The 17885-nt window shown below is 34.9% G+C and overlaps 1 protein-coding gene across 1 annotated transcript; it reads left to right on the forward strand.

The window, feature by feature from the left end:
* The first annotated feature begins 7035 nt into the window (after window positions 1-7035).
* Window positions 7036-16035, forward strand: LOC149415244 (arrestin domain-containing protein 2-like). The gene is made up of 6 exons (XM_089642831.1): window positions 7036-7153; window positions 8283-8398; window positions 9445-9627; window positions 13509-13694; window positions 14696-14813; window positions 15935-16035. Exons 1-6 carry the CDS (start codon window positions 7036-7038, stop codon window positions 16033-16035), a joined length of 822 nt encoding a protein of 273 aa, XP_089498957.1.
* Window positions 16036-17885: the final 1850 nt, after the last annotated feature.

Consider the following 17885-nt stretch of genomic DNA (forward strand, 5'->3'; position numbering starts at 1 on the left):
TTTGAAAATTGTAAGGAACGCTTGGATGCATTGAGCCAGAGGAAGATCAAGCACATGTTGCAGCTGCAGAAGATTTCAAGACCATAGCCAAGTGGATAATGACTATCAGAGATGTGCTTTATTTCAAATAAATCCATTTCAAATGGAAATGCAAAATGCGAAATGGGCATTTTCCATTTTGCATTTTAAATGCTTTTCTAAAAACCATTTTGCATTTTAAATGTTTTTCTCAATGCATTTTCTATTTAAAATTCTTTTTTGCAACATTCTTCCTACTATCTCCACTCATCTTTAATTCATAAGCCCCAAATATCAGTCGGTCCTCAACCTCGCTATGAGAGATAATTTACATTTGTCAAGTTGCTCCCTGGTAGGAGCCCTGGCAATTGAGTGATACCATTACAAAAAATACCGATTCAAATACTGAACATGGGGCCATGACGCTGTAATATTAAATGTTAGATAGCAGTTTCTATGTTTTTACGTTGGCAACATTAGTCCCGCGCAAATGTTTTGTGGTTTCATAATCTGAAGTCGTGGTGTTTTTGGATTTACCATCATGTAATATGTTTGTTCTACATTGATGTCCATTATTAAATGACAAAATTGTTTAAAAATTCTATAATTATTTTAATTGTTTGACCCGAGAATCCATTTTGTATTTTCAATGCATTTTGAAAACAGGTATTTTGCATTTTGCATTTGAAATGCTTTTCTAAAAACCATTTTGCATTGTGCATTTTCAAATGGAAAAGTTTATACCCATTTCCATTTTGCATTTCAAATGGTTTTGGGTACCCATTTTGCACATCTCTGATGACTATAGATCCCTTCATGTACGTAGATATAAAAGAAATAAAAACAACAAAGAAACTATGTGATAAATTGAAATCGTTGTATATGATTCGGTATTTACCTGAAGGATAAGTTTGATAATAAACCTCATATCAATTAGACTTGAAAATTGTATCTCCATGAATTCCTTCGTTACTCAGTTAATCGAAACTGGTCAGAAATTAGCGGGAAGTGGATTTTCCATCACAACGGATGTCATTAAATCTATATTATTAGATATGGAATCGGACGTCAGCGGAAATGACAGTATTGCGCTTGGTAGTTTTCAACAGAAAAACCAATGGAGCCAACATAAGAAAAATGTCAAGACAATAGAGAAAGACAAAAGACATAGGTCAAAGTCGAAGATTAAATGTTTCAAATGTAAACAATTGGAACATTACTGGAATCAGTGCACAAGTATGACAAATACCAAAAAAGGATCTAAAATAAACGAATGTGTTTAGTGCTGTTTTTCTAATCGGCTATTAAAATAAATGTGACTGGTATGTTGACTCGAGAGCTATCGTACATTTGACAACAAATGAACACTTGAACAATGAAGGATGGTAAATATGTCTTCAAAAGTATTGTTGCGAACGAGATCAAAGTGTCCGTTAAATGTTCCGGTAACGTGCAAATTACTACTTGTACAGATAAATGGAACTTTGATGTTACAGTAGAAGAGGTTATGTGTGTCCGAGCCTCACAAAAAATCTTCTGTCAGTGAGTCAAATAATAAAGAAAGGTAACAAAGTGATATGTAATATTGTTTTGTGAAATCTGCAACAAGGAGAGTCTTGGTGGCTACAGATACATAAGTTAATAGGGTATATAAAGTTAATATATCGCACACCTAGATAAAGGGTAGCACAACTCGAAATAATTCGAAATTGAGTTATTGCGATTTTCGGAATCTGCGTCGAAAACTACACAAACTACAAAGACACCTGTTTTAAAATCTCCATCAATAATAATGTGATGGCGATGTAAGTTAGTCTTTCTGAGTTGCTCCACGTACACCCACCACCAACAACAGTAACACATCACCAATTACGACATACCAGCAGTAGGGGAAGGTGCTGTCAATACTGTTAGGTGCTGTTTTGTATTCGTGATTAACTGCAGTCATAAAGCGTGAATTATTTTAGTTGATTTGGTATTCGTGATTGAACCTGTCTTGTTTCTCGGGCGTTCTACATATCAACTCCACATACTCCGGTTTTGTTTACAAAAGTAAGTAATTTTAATTTTACTAATTCATAATAGTTGATTAATTTGAGTTGATAATATCATTAAACAATGATTTAGTCACGAATACTAAAATAACACGAAATTAATTAATAAACAAGTGATACGTGTATTTGATGATAAGTAATTGAGCAAATAAATATCCTAGTAAAATAACATACAACATTATATAAAAATATTTTTAATCGGTCATATAAAAATCGAGTAAATTTTTTTTGCTGTTCCTGAAAAAAGAGGTATTTTGAGTTGTACTACTCTTCATCTGGGTGTGCGATATATTAGTACACATGTCAGCTGCAGCGATGGTAACCAATGAGATGTTGCATCGAAGACTTGGTTATGTCAATAGTTACTATCTGTATATAATGCAGAATGCTGTTTAAGGTTTTTCCGTTATCAAGAAGGTAGAGATGAATACAACTTTTTGTGTTACCTGTTGTGAAGGAAAGCATAGTCGTCTACCTTTCCCAAGTAGTGGCAATATACGTACTCACATACTAGATGTGGTGCATACCGATGTGTGTGGACCAATGGAGAATATCTCTCTGATGGCTCATATTTACTTCATGAAAAATATGAGTGAAGCTTAAAGATTATGAAACCAAAGTAAAGAACTCACTTAACAGAAAAAACAAAGTATTACGAAGTTAAAATGGTCGTAAATTTTGTAATGGTGAATTTGATGGCTTTGTAGGGTAATTTATGGGGAGTTGAAATCTCCCGAAAATGAGAGTAATGTTAACCTTTCCCTACATTCACGTGCGACTGGTATCATTGTAACCCGACGTGATGCCAACACGAGATGCCTCTCGCGGTAAATAATTCATTCTGGCTCCAGCAGTCTCAGCCGCTGATTTAGTCCTAAATCCCCTCCAACGCACGCGCTCTGCTTTTGTTCATAAATTATCGTATCTTGAGTACAGTATCAGTTTGACTAAATAATAAAACTCCATACGAGTTATGGACTAATACCAAACCTAATATTAGTCATATTAGGGTGTTTAGAAGTACTGTAATGGCGCATGTACCCAAAGAAAAAAGGTTGAAATGGGATGAGAAATCTGATAAGTGTATACTAGTAGGTTATTCTGAAAATATAAAGGGATGTAGAATATATAATAAGTCCAAGTTGATTACACTAGTCGGGATGTAGTAATTATAGCAAAGGATTTGGATGTAAGCAGTGTAACTGTTACTGAAGAGAAAAAAATGAGGAGAAGAGTTTGGATTCAGTGGAGGACAGTCAGTCAGATGATTTATTTACCTCCGCAGAAAACAGTAATGATCCTACACATTTTCAAAGTGAGAGTACAAGGAGTGTATTACAAGGATTATCTGCGAGACAAAGGAGGAAACCAGAAAGGTTTGTGGTTTTTCAAATATATGTACATAAGGTATTAATGTAGATATCGGTGAGTTATCATTGGAGGAATCTCTATGAGGCCCGGAGAAGGAAGATTGGTTGCGTGCAGTTCAAAAGGAGTTACAGTGCTTTGAAGATAATAGTGCTTGGGAAATTGCGAATGCCCCAAAAAGTGGAACTGCCGTTAAGTGTAAGTGGGGGCTTAAAAAAGGTGCAAAATAAAAATAGCATTTATTATCGTGCCAGATTAGTTGCGAAAGGATATTATCAGAAAAAGTGGCATTGATGATTTTACTGAGACTTTCTCCCCTAAAGTAGAATATACTACTTTGAGGTTATGCCAGCAGATATACTTACTAAAAGCTTGGCTTCAGTGAAACATAATAAGTTTGTAAAAATGTTAGGCATCGTAACAGTAATATTTTAATGATTAAAATATCCATAGACATATGAATATTAGTAGACCTGCCCTGAGTGATTAAAAGCGTATTATTCCCCATTCCCCATACCGTTTCCATTGGAGCCGGCTGGGCTCGCGTATGGCTTCCCGTGAATCTTGAGAATGTGACGTCATCATTCTTGTTCGAACTAGCGTCGAGCTATGGTCGAGGCATTTTATGAAATAACACGGCAAAATAGTGGTTTGTACTATGAAAACTTGTAAAAATAGATGTGAAAAAGAGAATAAACCCAATTGTCGTATTACATTCCATATGTAAGCATCATTTTAAGCTTATTCACATCGTATAATATGAATCAGTTGTAGAAACATATACTATCACATCGAGATACATCTGGTCGAATGTAGCGATTCTCAAGTGTGCGCATCGTTGTTACTGGGAAGTAAATTATAAACACTTACAAAAGTGTCTTAACTAAATTGACCGGTCAGTGGTTGAGTGGGCATAGCGCTTGGGTCTCACCCGAGCGTCGCGTGTTCGATTCCTCGGCTGGCTAAGTCCTCCATCACAACACAAGCAACATTTTCGGCTTTCTGTGGTGGTAGTAGGAGATTTTCAAACATTGTTGGGTTATTCGTAACCTGGGAATGTTTGTCTTTCTTTTAAAAAAAAAAAAAAAAAAAAATACGTAAACAAAATATTCGACTCTGAAAATAGAAGAAATTTTTTTTGCCGAATTTGTTTCATAACGTGGCGAGTAATTTGCGCTCCCATGTAAAAATGTCTATTCATTCAAAAGCAGATTTTACTTTTAAGAACGAAATGGTGATATTATAATGCGAGATGCCTATATACTGTCAGATTGGTTTATTGACGAATCACAGTCAGCTTTACCCCCTTCGTTCTTCAACAGTTGATTTTACCCCTCACCTTTAATTTCTAGTCTATATATTCATGTCTGTGAAAATATATGTATTTTGAGAGTGAGAGGGTTATAATATGATCAAAATACCATTTATTTAGGTACTTGTCTCTAACGGTGTAAACTTGTCTTTGATACGAAATAAAACCTCTTTCATTTTGTCAGCCTAGCCAAGCACGTTATTTCATTCAGAACCTTATCAATTTAATATTTTTGTCAATTGGAAATGAAAGAATAAAGAAACCTTTATACAATTATAATACCACATACAATTATAATACATGAACCACAAGTTTCCCGACACCGTGTATCCAATGTAATGTTGTATGCAAGTAGCTCGCTTTAAGCCGGTAATTAATGCATTAATGCTGGCATAGAATTTTGTCCTAGTAAAATTTTTCTCATTTGAACTTTTTCTGCCCATTTTTAGCTAATTAATTACAAAATAAGACCGCCGCAAACAATTCCACCTGCCGCCGCGCGCCGGGCACAAATAAACTCGCCGTGTTTCAGCGAGTAATAGGGCTTGTTAACAATGACTATAGGTTTCTCGGTAGTGATAAAAATGCTCAAACGCGATATGGCAAATTTATCAAATTTATTTTCTTTTGATAATATTTTTTTGATTATAATTTTTCAATAATCTCTAAGCAAAATACGCGTGTAAAAATCTGAATTATTTTGTAAGCCGAGAAATAAATTGTAAAACTGGTAGATTCACGTCACAAAAAAGGCGTTCGGATTTTAATTTATGATTTTATTTGAACTCTAATTAAAATTTAGAAAAGTAGGTTAGATAGATAATTTATTAATTTATAGTAATGTATGATTACGTGATTTGAAATACGTGTCGTGTAATTCAACATTTCGTGTGAAAATTTAACACATCCGCACAGCGACAAACGTATTAATTTATTATATTAAAATAAAGATTTTTTTTTTTTTAATTTTAAAAGTTACTTAACTAGAATAAAGTACAATATTTCGAAATCAATGTATGCCTTTTTGTAGAAAAGATTCGATACGTCTAGAAGTAGATTTAAAATGACAAATTTTTGGTTGTGCCTTGTTACACACCTCCCTGCAATTGGAAACAATTTAAGGAGAATGGAAACGGTGGTAAAATTGGCGTCTTCTCTACTTTCCTTTCCCTGCCGTCGTGCTGCGATTTAATTAAAAAGGGAAAAGATTTGGGTGAAGAACTGGTTGATAAAACGCTCGCAAGCAAACTTGCACCAAAGCAACACGATTTCACTACATACTGGATGACTCAACGGTAGCCAACTTGATTTCAGTTTCGAATCCGGAATTAGGGACGATTTGTCGCCTCCGATTGTTGAGATGTGCAAGACATTTCATGGTATAAGGCCTTTAAGGCGAAGCTTAGTGCCAAATCACTATTTCGATTAATCTTCATAACGAATTGGTGTACATTACAAATACCAAAAAAATGCTTTAGATAAATTGAAGGTTTTCCTATCGTTTTTCTTGAGTAGAATACAAATAAAAAAAATAAATTACTCAATAAAAAATATAAATGTAAACTACTAAAAAAAAATTTTTTTTCTATACAAATGTTTGAACGCATAAAGGAAACAACTTTTAAAAAATAAAGTATTATAGCTAAGATTATCTGTGACAGTTTCAATTGATTGACTTTTTTGCTGTCTTGTAAATTTTTTTACAAAATAAATAAAAACCAGTTTTGTGCTTGAAATCGAACGTGTCTAGACTCTGTTTGTCAAGCGATTTTAATGCCTATTGCCTACAATATAAGGTGTACCCAGAATATACACATTTTTGGCTTGTAGCTTCCTCTTAAACAGACTGCACTCAGTCCTGCACAGTGCGCGGGAAAGCAATCCTTCTAACAAAATATGCTTCCCGGATACGACGATTAGTTACTTAATTATTTTGTTTTAAAATATGCAGAAATAATGGACGGGGAAGGGAGCATCAGACGAATGTATATTTGTGCAGAATTTGGTTAAGGAAATAGTCTTTAATGTTCCGAAAAGATATACATCAAAACTGTTTAGTCGTTTTCTGTGATTAAAGAAATAAAAATGAGACCGGTTAGTATAATAAGACGGCTACTTGGCAGCTCTACTGATAAAACAAACTCAATATTAATCAAATTTATTGATAAAACAGTTATAGATAAAACAGTTCGCTTTACCAAAGTATCAATGATACAATGACACTAGTGGTGGCTGCCAGTTTGTGCCATCAATAAATTAGTATTTTGTAAAAAAACTTGTAAAATGTCATTCCAAAATTGTAGTCTTGTGTTTAATGATTCGGCACAAGGAGTGTTTTTTAGTGGACAAACAGTCAATGGGGTGTTTAGCATCAACCAAGCTGAGCCTAAGAGAATTAAGTGTAAGTCATCAAGGTACTTTTATTTCTTATATCCACTCGAACGATTTTGGCATAGAATGGCAAGTTTAGGATCATGTTCCAAATATATATAAAACCTAAAACTACTTGTTATTTTTACATTAACTCCACACAGAAAGCACTGAGGAAAATAATTTCCCTCGCGGCTCATGTCATCTTTGGATGCTGTGTGGATGGTCTTTCAGAGGAGAGGAGTGAGTGAATGTTGTAAGAGGGAGGAAACACAGAGGCCGGCAAATCGTTCCACACTCGAGCTGTTGAACTCAAGAACGAGTCGTAGCGACCCGTTCTCATGTGTCAAATTTCAAACGTTTACAAATGTTGGGTGTGCGTTTGGCGTGCTTCCTGACTATGCCCCAGTGCCGAAGGGATTAATAACCATAGTTCCTCGGAGAACAAGGACATCATACCTACATGACGCCTGTACTCTAAGGATTGCAATTGGTTATTTAGAGAGGGGAATCTATCAAACTATCTCTAAATCTATCGAGTGTTTATGGGATAAACGGTGAAATTTATTTGGATTAAACATTAGATACTCATTGACTGTAAGCCGCAGTAAGCAGTTCACATGTTTCCACATTAATACCTTCAGGAATGATATTAATTAAATCAAATGGCCAAATTAAAAACTGAACACCTATCGCTCGAGTGGATATAAATATCAGTGTTATGCTACTTTGTGTTGCCTGTATTTACTAATTGTGGTTTCTATTGAATTTTGTCAACGAAACAGACATGCTCTTCCAAATCACCGGAGAATCGGGTGTTAAATGGACGGAAAACCGAGAATCTACCACATATTCTGGCCATGAAATATATTTGAAAACAATTCCAATAAATCTAACGGAAGGATACCCTAAACATGGTAACTGCTTTTTAAATAATCACTATAAATGTTTTAGTACGTTTTACAAGTTTGAAACAATATTCTTGATTTGACTTTCAATTTCTATTGTTTATTTCGCTTTTGCTATGGAGCCTCTCATGACTGAACAGCACAGAATAAAATAGCCGTTTTTTGTTCCGGAATCCTTCAGGGTTCCAATTAAGGTCCCCCTTTACCTGTAATTTTACCATTTCTGATTGAACAATGCAAATATTTTTTCAGATGGTAACGTGGAAATTCCCTTAGGTCTCAGTTCCTTCAGTTTCTCAGAGCAGCTTCCTCCGATGTTGCCATCGTCTTTTGAAGGTGGCTATGGCAAGATTAGATACTACGTCACAGTGACTTTAGCGAGGTCCCATAAATTAGATAAAACTGCGACATTCCCATTTACAGTCATTTGCACGAGTGATTTAAATGCTGACCCTGTTAATAGTGTAAGTCTTTTTATATAATTCTTCAGGGAGTTTCTTCAAACGCTGTTAATTTTTAACTGTTAAATTGTAAATTTTTATCATTATTATTTATACGAGTTAGCCTTTACTAGGGGCTTTACTGTAGGTAACTCGGTAACTGTCGTATTAGTGAAGGGCAGAAAGCCAGTGGCGGATAAAGGAAAAACTCAAAGGGGGGGGAGGGCGCCAACGACATATTGAGCTACCTTTACTTTTATCGTAATAAAAAAATAAACAAGTCACATGCAATGTTTTACTAAAAATGATTATACGCATTTACAAGACAACACAATCTTATGAGATAGAAATGTTACAAGTTTGGTTTTCTTCATTGAATCAGAAATCGGACCTATTTTTTCACTATTTATGCATTCTATTAAATTCAAAAACCAAGTCACTTTTATAAACTCTTTTAAAAAATATATTTCTACACTAAAAACATGTATTCTTATATATTTTTCAATATATCTAGTGCCTGAAAAGGGAGCTATGAGTCTTACTTTGGTTGTACTCGTGCATTAAAATAAATAAATAAAAATGATAAATAAATAATATGTTTCATGTAAAATATTTATTTTTTTAATTTATTAATTTTTTTTTAATGTGCAAGTTCATTTATTTTTTCTGATTGGTTGATTGAACTCAATTCAGAAGGGAGATGCTTGTAAACTTGGTAAATATAATGGATTTACAATTTTGCAGTTTTAAAATTAGGTGTAATAAATTGGTTTTCATTTCTCATAAGTTTTTAGTATTTCTTATTTTTTTTCACATGTTTTAGTAGTTTATTTTTAAAATGGCGGCTTGCTTAAATATTTCATAGACATTCGACACAAGAAACAATTTAAAGGTGATTTTGATTAAAACACAATATTATACTCATTGAATTGGGGCATGAAGAATGTAACAGAGAACTGTTGATTTTGTTACAGATTCCACTGAGAGAGGAATTATCACAGGACTACTCTTTCCTGTTATGCAAAAAAGGCTCCTTGCATATGACCGTAGATCTACCGATGGCGGGTTACGTACCCGGACAGCAAGTGCCTGTGACCTGTTCCGTCAGAAACAACAGCAAAATTAAGATTAAGAGCTTCACCATGTGCATTGAGACGGTGAGAAAACAAATACATAGTACTTCTTCATTACTATGGCGGTTATTCAACCAGTGACGAGAAAAGATCTTTTCAATTACACCTGTTTATCTTTATCTTAATTTTTATATTTTCATTGTTGTATGTGTCAATTAAGTCGGTTTTTTTCCATTGCACTTCAAAGGAGTGTCTTTTTTCTCTGTTTGATTTTTCAATTCGAACCTTCATGAAGAAGAAAAAAAAGGCAAGACGAAAAAAGAAGATATAAGAAAAGCCTAGAAGCAAATAGACAGAAAGAAGTAAGAAGAACCAAGAAAAAAGCAAGAAAATGAAAGAAGAACAAAAAGAGCCAAAAAATAAGAAGAATTAAGAAAAATCATTCAGAGAAAGAAAAAAAGGAGAGCCAAGAAGACACAAGAAGAGACAAAAAACATACAAGAAGAGACAAAAAGAGCAAACGAGAGCCAAATATAGACAAGAAGAGCAAATAAGAGGCAAAAACAAAAGAAGACAATAAGAAAAAGAAGAAAAAACATTCTCAATCAATTCATTTTGTGTTACCAATCATAAATTCCAATATTAGCTTTTTAGGTTGCGGTGTATACCGGTCGATTAAAACCTCCTTCCCATTCTCAGAGCCACGCGTTCCAAGTCCTAATAAATTAGTGCCACCTGGTGTACCGGTCGCACCGGGACAGGAGTGCTCCTGGCTGTGGTGATACAATCGTATCGTATCGTACCGGTTATAGGTTATTAAACCAGTGGACGGCATTGGAAGTATCTGCGTCTAGGAAACAGGGGGATTGGATATTAAAATTTTCTATAATTTGTTAATACCTTTGAAAGTTCTTTGAATACAAATCCAACAATTTTTTTTTACATGACCTCTCACATGAAAACCCCTATCTGTACAGTTTAAAAGGGTAATTATGTTGCCATCCGGTTGGGCAGCGTTGTGAGGTGTGTTCAAGCAGGGGCTCTAGGAAGCGGGTCTTGAAGGGGCCCGGGTTATATGAAGGAGGAAAAACAGATGCCCGTAGTTCCTCAATTCGTAGTAACCTCAACTGTGAATGGGTGTTTCGCTCGTGTTCGTCGAATTTCGCACCAAGGATCAATGCTGCTAGCTCCTTAGAGCAAGGTCCATTAAAATATCTGTAGAACAGATTCATCATGCTTACATTACGTCTGGCGCAAGATTGCAATCAATGGATTGTCAATCAGACGAAACGCTCTCCCTTGCATGAACTCAAGTAGGTGGCTTCCAAAGTCAATTGTTGAGCTTACGTGAGATTTGTACAGGTTAAGCAGCTGGTCACTATTGCCGGTCTGACATTACACTGATTCTAAGCATTTAAATGGAGTCTACATTGGGGAGGGTGCTTGCATCAAATTGCATCAAACAGTCATTGATTTCTTTCCTTGCCGAAATCATACACGCTTGGGTTTTTGAGACGTTGAAACTGTGCAGGTTGGCCTTACCCCAGGCACGAACCTTCTTAATGTGGTGATCATCTTTTTTCTTTCAAAACTTCCCAAGCTTTTTGGACGTCATAAACGTCATGCCATTTTCATGTGTTCATTTGTTCCCTTTCCTTTGTGTCCATAAATCAGTGTTTGCTCGAGGAGTTCAAAGGATCTGCAGATCAAAGGAAGTTCACAATTAAATCACTCCAATAGGTACAATCTTTCTCCACATACGTAAGTAAGTTTTCGTTACATCCACATTTATTTGACTATCTGCCAAAAAAAATGTTTTTCATTTATTTTACGTTTTTCGGAATATTTAAGGCTAATAAACTATTAGAACCAGGCCCACACTTTTACATATTTTAAAATATAATTGTACCTCCGTAACGACCAATTTATCATCAAATTGACTTAAAATATTCCAATTTCGGACTCAATTTACTCCAAAATGAAAGCTAGAGTTACGAAAAGCAAAAAACATTAATAGCGCAGTCGTTAACCACCAAATCAACCTAAATAAAAGTCCGATGCTTAGGTTGTTCCCCATTGACAAAGAGCACTCGTTTCCCAACCCACCACCTACTTCTACTACCTCCTCGGCTGGAGCTCAGCCTAATTTTTGTAACCCTGTATGAAAGCATAATATATTGGAAAGACATCTACTTGTAGATTCTATATTTTGCCCTGAAAAAGGTATTTAAGAAAGTGATCTTAGAGTGTTTGAGGAAGTTTAATAGGATCTGGGTTGAGAGATGGTCTGAGCTTAGAGTCGCTGACTAATTGCAAACTCAGGAACCCTAGTGTACTGCGCCTGTACTACCACGGATACTGCTTACTTTTCTTTACCTTACAAACTTGTATATTTTTTCTTTATCTCCTTGCTTATCTCTCCTTTCTCTTCGTTCTTTTTTTTTAATTCTTATGAGTCTCTCTTGTTTTTCAGGATTATTAATATGACTTTTTCTTCCTTATTGATTGTTTATTTTGTTTCTCTTTCTTGAATTCCTGTTTTCAGAAAAAATTTATTTCTTTTACCTAGTTAGATACTGTTATTTTTTCTACTTTTATTTTCTGCAATGTATTTCAGGTGATTACTGAACTCCGTTGTTTGTCTGTGTTGTTTTTCTCTCTTCCCCAATTGGGGTTGGACCATGGGCCTTTGTCCCCGCATTCGCTCACCGGAGCTCTGTTAGTGTGGAACCTTGCCAAACATCTGCGCCACCCCTGAGAAGGGATGGTGGTCAGAGGGACTACTGTGCGGGTCTTGGTGCCTTCCGCCCTGCCTCCGACTACCCGACGCTTTTCTTCCCTAGGTTCTTTAGGGTATAATCCATACTATCCCACACACTTCTTCGGGGCACCACCGGGAGATCGGTTTAGGGGCAGTCTTCCCAACCACCACTAATCCCCCCACAGGACAGCCAGCTGCGAGGCGCTGAACCACCTTCCTTTTCTTTTTTCTTCTTATATTCTTATGCTTACAGGTCATCTGCTACTCATATTATATTGATATTCGTGATGGTTGCTGAATATGTCCTTTTTTACTTTTCTATTATCATTATCTTTTTATTTTTTTTACACTGTAACAATATGCTTCTCATCTCTTTTTTTTCATTCCAGGTTGGTGATACATCTACACTTTATAGTCTTTTCCGTTTTTTTTCTCTTGGTTTTGTCAAATGATTACGAATTCCACGTTCTCCAAAATGTCCATCTTTTTTTCTGTTTTGTTGTCTTTCTTAGTTGAGAAGCATTTATTGCTCTGTAGTTACTTACCTGTAAGCGCTCGCATACCGCTTCCTAACACTGTATGCGGGGAAATTGAAGGTCTAGATTCTTTCTTATATTATGTGGAGTCGTTTACACAAAAAAATTAGATTCTTGCGAGAGCTCCGAAGGGGTGACCATAAGTCACTTATACCGGGGTGGGACAGCGGTGGGTCACTTCAATGAAGAAGGTATTGATGTAGCAAACCCGGTCAGAATTAAGTATAAAAAAGTAAAAGTGGTGTTTACTTAGTTCTCGTTTTAATCTATACTAGCTTTACCCCGCCACACGTTGCCTTGGCTCAGTCTGTCTGTGCAGATAGAGAAATAATAGCGCGTGTTGCTTTTACGTCCAACAGATGACGCTTTTTGAAAAAAATCACAGGTGTCATATATATATATATACAATAATGCAACATTGTGTCAAAATTTCAAAACTATTGGTGAAAAACTTTCGGAGATTTAAGATTTTGAACAAAAAAACATTTACCTTTTTATTTATTTGAATTATAATGTCACATCACAAAGTATCTGCTTCATATGAACAGTTAAAATGTACATGTATAAAGAATTGCAGGTAAGTTTTCTACCAATCTTCCCAAAAGCTTGATATTTTCGAAAGCCGAATAATACAACTCGCAACATACCTGTTTTATCTTTTTTTACAGATGGTTACCTTTTCGCTTACATCATCGTATGTAGGATGCCGATACGAAAGGTACAAATTGGTGGAATACACTGGGAAAGGAGTGAAAAAAGGAGAAACGAAGCAGTTCCAAGTTGCGCTTTTGATTCCTAGAGCTCCCCCTTCGTCTATCTGCCCATCACTGGTGTCAATCCGGTACTTCGTGAAGGTAGGTATATATCATACAAATTTACCATCACAGAAGGTTTATATGAATGTTGTTGTTGTTTTTTTGCAAATACGTCCATTTGGAAAAAAAAAACACACAAATTATTGAAATAATTTTTAATTACTAAATAATCCCACACTAAGAACCAATTTTTAAAACTTACGTAATTGGAATTTTTGTCAAAAACATCTAGTAAGGATAAAATGCATGCACAGAGCATTAGTACGATTTTATATGAATGGCGTTGAGGCCGAATCTAGGGTGAGGGGAAATCGCCTGGCAGCCATCTTGTGTGACAAACTTTTGAAATGATTTGTTTGCAAAGTGGTATTTTTTTAACTATTTCTATTTGATTTTCATAGTTTAAATGCAATTTTAACGAGTAATATATGTTTTAAATTATTTGATGAGACAGGGAATGGAATATATTATTAATAATTAGGTAGGTTTTGGCATTTTTCGTGCATCTTCTCTGTAAGGGCTTATTAGATCCATGGTATAATGTGACATTTGCCGATATTTTTTTTTTTAAATCAATGTAATAACGTACTTCAAATTTAATACAAAATAGGTTCTTAATTTCGGTTTTTTTAAGGAACTATGTTGAAATTTGTACAATTTTTGCGTCTTTAGATTGAAAGGAACAACGAGAATATTTCGCGTAATCGTGATGACAAAATCCATATAGACACACAAACAGGAAACACCTGAAAGATTGTCATCTTATCGCGCGTCGTTCTAATGATTATTTAATGTAATTTGTTATTTCCTGTGTCAAGAAAATAGTAAGAATGTTTGGTTCAAAGGTATAAAATAAATTGCAATTGTTTTTAGTAAGAAAACTCTAGATTGAAGATAAGATTCGAGTGCTTTATGAAATCTGGTATTTCTATTTAAAAAAATAATATTTAGACTAGCCTTATTGCTTATCTACTTAATCTTATCTTACACCGGCTCATTTTTTTGCGTATTTGTATGTTTTAATGATATTTTTTTAACAGGTGAGAGCCATAGCCGGTGGAATGCATTCTAACCTCAAATGTCACATCCCAATCAACATAGGAAATGTCCCAGTCTATATGGGTCAGCAAACAGCTCCTCGAGAATATGCTCAAATGGGTAAGGACATTTATTCCGTTCCATACCGATCAGAGGTGGTTCCGGAACTACTCAAGGATAAGGAATTGTCCTTAGTCTTAAAAATAACTACTTTTTCGACAAAAGAACTAGAATCGCAGTTAACGAAAAAATCTTTCAGCCGTTCAATCGTCCTTTCCGAGCGAATTATTTTAATTATTTCTGATGAACGTTTTACTAAGATCCTTAATGTTTCTAGAGGGATCCCTAGGGAAGAATGTTATTTATATTTGATAATAATAAAAACAGGATCTTATGATTGGAATATTTAATGTAAAACGGTTTGAAAATTTTATAAAACGTTTTTCAACTATGAAATTAGCGGTAAGCACCAGATTCTATTTTTCCAGACAATGAATTAGTAACTTCCCAAAGGATCTCTCTAGAAAAGTTTGAGATTTTAGTAATACGTTCATCAGAAATAATTAAAATAAACCCCACAGAAATATCGACTTCATAGGTATGCTTGGGAAAAGTCGACCGTAAGTCCATCCATTATATTGGGCCGCTGGTCGAATATTGTTTTTACACGTCTTCATCAGTTTAGTCAAGTTTTTTTTAAGATTCCCACTTTATTTCAAAAAATTGGAAAATTATCTACTGTGTCCTCTAATTATCAAAGAAAATATAATAAATTTATCATTATAACGAACCAGCATTGCTGATTTTGGTCGTTGGCTAAAGAAATAGGTAACACAACAAGGTATAACAAGTAATAACCAGAAAAAAATAAACACGATAATACTTTTGGCCGTGAAAATCAAAATCATATCCAGCTTTGAGTTTCGATGAATTTTTCGAAAATATCTAATTTAACATAAACATTTGACAACTTTTGTGGCAAAAATGTAATTTCCGGTAGTCATGAGTGAAAACTTCCATTTGAATCGATCTGTTGCTTTAAATTACTTTGACTATGTTATTGAATAAATATGACAATCCAGGTACGTTCCAAGTCTTCTTCCCTATGACCATCCTCTCCCCACCAACTTGAGCCTTACAACGTCCCCATACTTATCTACATGTATAAACACGCTGGCATTGGGCGGTCGGGATTGTTGTAAAATTTTCACAAACCTTAATATTTTTGTTTTAAATTTCAGCTTTGCCAACTTACGACGAATCCCAGACATCAATCAAGATGTTTGAGGACGGTGGACCAGCATTCGCCCCCATATATCCTATCTTCCAATTCAACATGTAGAAGCCTCTTTGAATCTATTGTACCACCTATACTAATAATTATTGACACTGGGCATAACTTTACATTTGCGCTTTAAGTGATAGAAAGCCCCAAAAAGAATCGTGTTTGCCTAATTGCTAAGCCAATAATTTAAATTCACAAACACCCCAAAAATATTAATAGGGACCACACGGGTAAAAGCTTAATAGTTTCTGGTGTCTAGCCCTTATTAGACTGCTACGCCAAAACTAAACGCAGAAAATCACATTAATAGGCTTATCAATTCTACATACACTTCACCGCTATCTATACATATGTCCTAATGTGGACATTGTAACGTCCGGAACATTGGCTAAAGGAGATGAAAGCGCAACACGGAATAGTAACCAAATAATTAATCACGTTAATACGAGTATTTCCAACGATTCATAAATTTTACCCAGAGATTACGAAAACTTCACGCGCACGTGAAGTGGAAGAGGAGATTGTGTACACATGTTCTCCAGTCGTTTCTTTTGATGCATCATGGAAGTAGAAATAGTTATTTAAACCCAAGTAGAAAAGTTTTTAAATCAGTGTAGAATTTTAAGAAAATAAATAATAGTCTCAGTAAATTTATTCAGGATAACATAATAATATCGGATAACCAATACGGCTTCCAAAATGGTAAGAGTACTTCAGACGCCATAGCCGCTCTCACAAAATTCGTCTCTTATAATCCTTACATTGGTCGCAAACCAATTGTTATTTTTCTCGATCTAGCAAAAGCATTTGATACGGTCTCCCACCCCTTACTGCTTAAAAAGCTTCGACAGATCGTAATAACAGGTGTAGCCTATTCATGGTTTGAAAACATCCAGTCTGATAAAATAAAAATGAGCAAAAAATTAACCATGTGCTTGGGGGTATCTCAAGGCACTGCCTAGGCCCACTATTATTTCTAAAATACATCAACACATTGTGAACCATGCATATTGGAGGAAAGATATGATAATTTGTAGATGATACAGTCTTAATATCTAAAGATGAATCATGAAAATCAGTAACCCATAAAACTAATAATAGCCAGTAAAAGTATAAAATTGGCTAGACACAAACTTTCTTATACTTAATATCTATGAAATACAATACATGATATATTATTTTCTAAACACAAAGGTAATGATTTCAATGACTGTTTTAAACCTATCATTCACTCGTGTTCACTCAATCTAAGCACTCATAAAACTTCACAAAATTTGTAACCTCTGCAATATATTCTGCTCTATTAGGTCCAATTTAGACTTGGAGACTCTAAGAAGCGTCTATTTTCCCTTTTCCAATCCGTATCAACACATGGTATTGTGGAATGGGGTGGTTGTGCTGAATCTATTGTCAATCCAATTATTACAGTTCAAAAGAACCCCTCAGAAGAACTATTTGCTAAAATAATGGTCTCAGATATTTTCCAGTTATTTACCAAGAGACAAGCTTGTGCTACATACAGAAAAATAACCATAATAAAGAAAAATAACCAATAAAACATAAATATCAGGAATGATGTCATCAAACACACACCCGTTTTTCATCAAACCTGGGGTGCGTGGTCCAACGACTCGATTTTATCCAGTCTAGCCTTAAATTGACATAACTTTGAACTTATACTTAAATCTTTAATAAGATCATATGCGGCTTGTATACGCCCAAATAATCTTTGCCTTTTTAACTTTAAAAAAGCAATCTTAGTTTCATTCTTGTCCATTTTGAAACATGTACTGAAATTACTACCCACCTATGAAATGCAACCGCGGCGCGCGGTAAGAAATAATAACTACTTGAAATAATCTTTTAATCGTACGATTATTGAACCATTTAAACTATTTGAATACAAT

Source organism: Hesperophylax consimilis, chromosome 18 (assembly GCF_061612785.1).
Source record: "Hesperophylax consimilis isolate HC1 chromosome 18, BYU_Hcon_1.0, whole genome shotgun sequence".
Lineage (NCBI taxonomy): Eukaryota > Metazoa > Arthropoda > Insecta > Trichoptera > Limnephilidae > Hesperophylax > Hesperophylax consimilis.

Excerpts from the sequence above, each read along its gene's own strand:
- LOC149415244 (XM_089642831.1), top strand. The coding sequence starts at position 7,036 with ATGTCATTCCAAAATTGTAGTCTTGTGTTTAATGATTCGGCACAAGGA. Across the intron at positions 7,154-8,282 it reads TGAGCCTAAGAGAATTAAGT|ATGGTAACGTGGAAATTCCC; the intron begins GTAAGTCATCAA and ends ATATTTTTTCAG. Across the intron at positions 9,628-13,508 it reads TCACCATGTGCATTGAGACG|ATGGTTACCTTTTCGCTTAC; the intron begins GTGAGAAAACAA and ends CTTTTTTTACAG.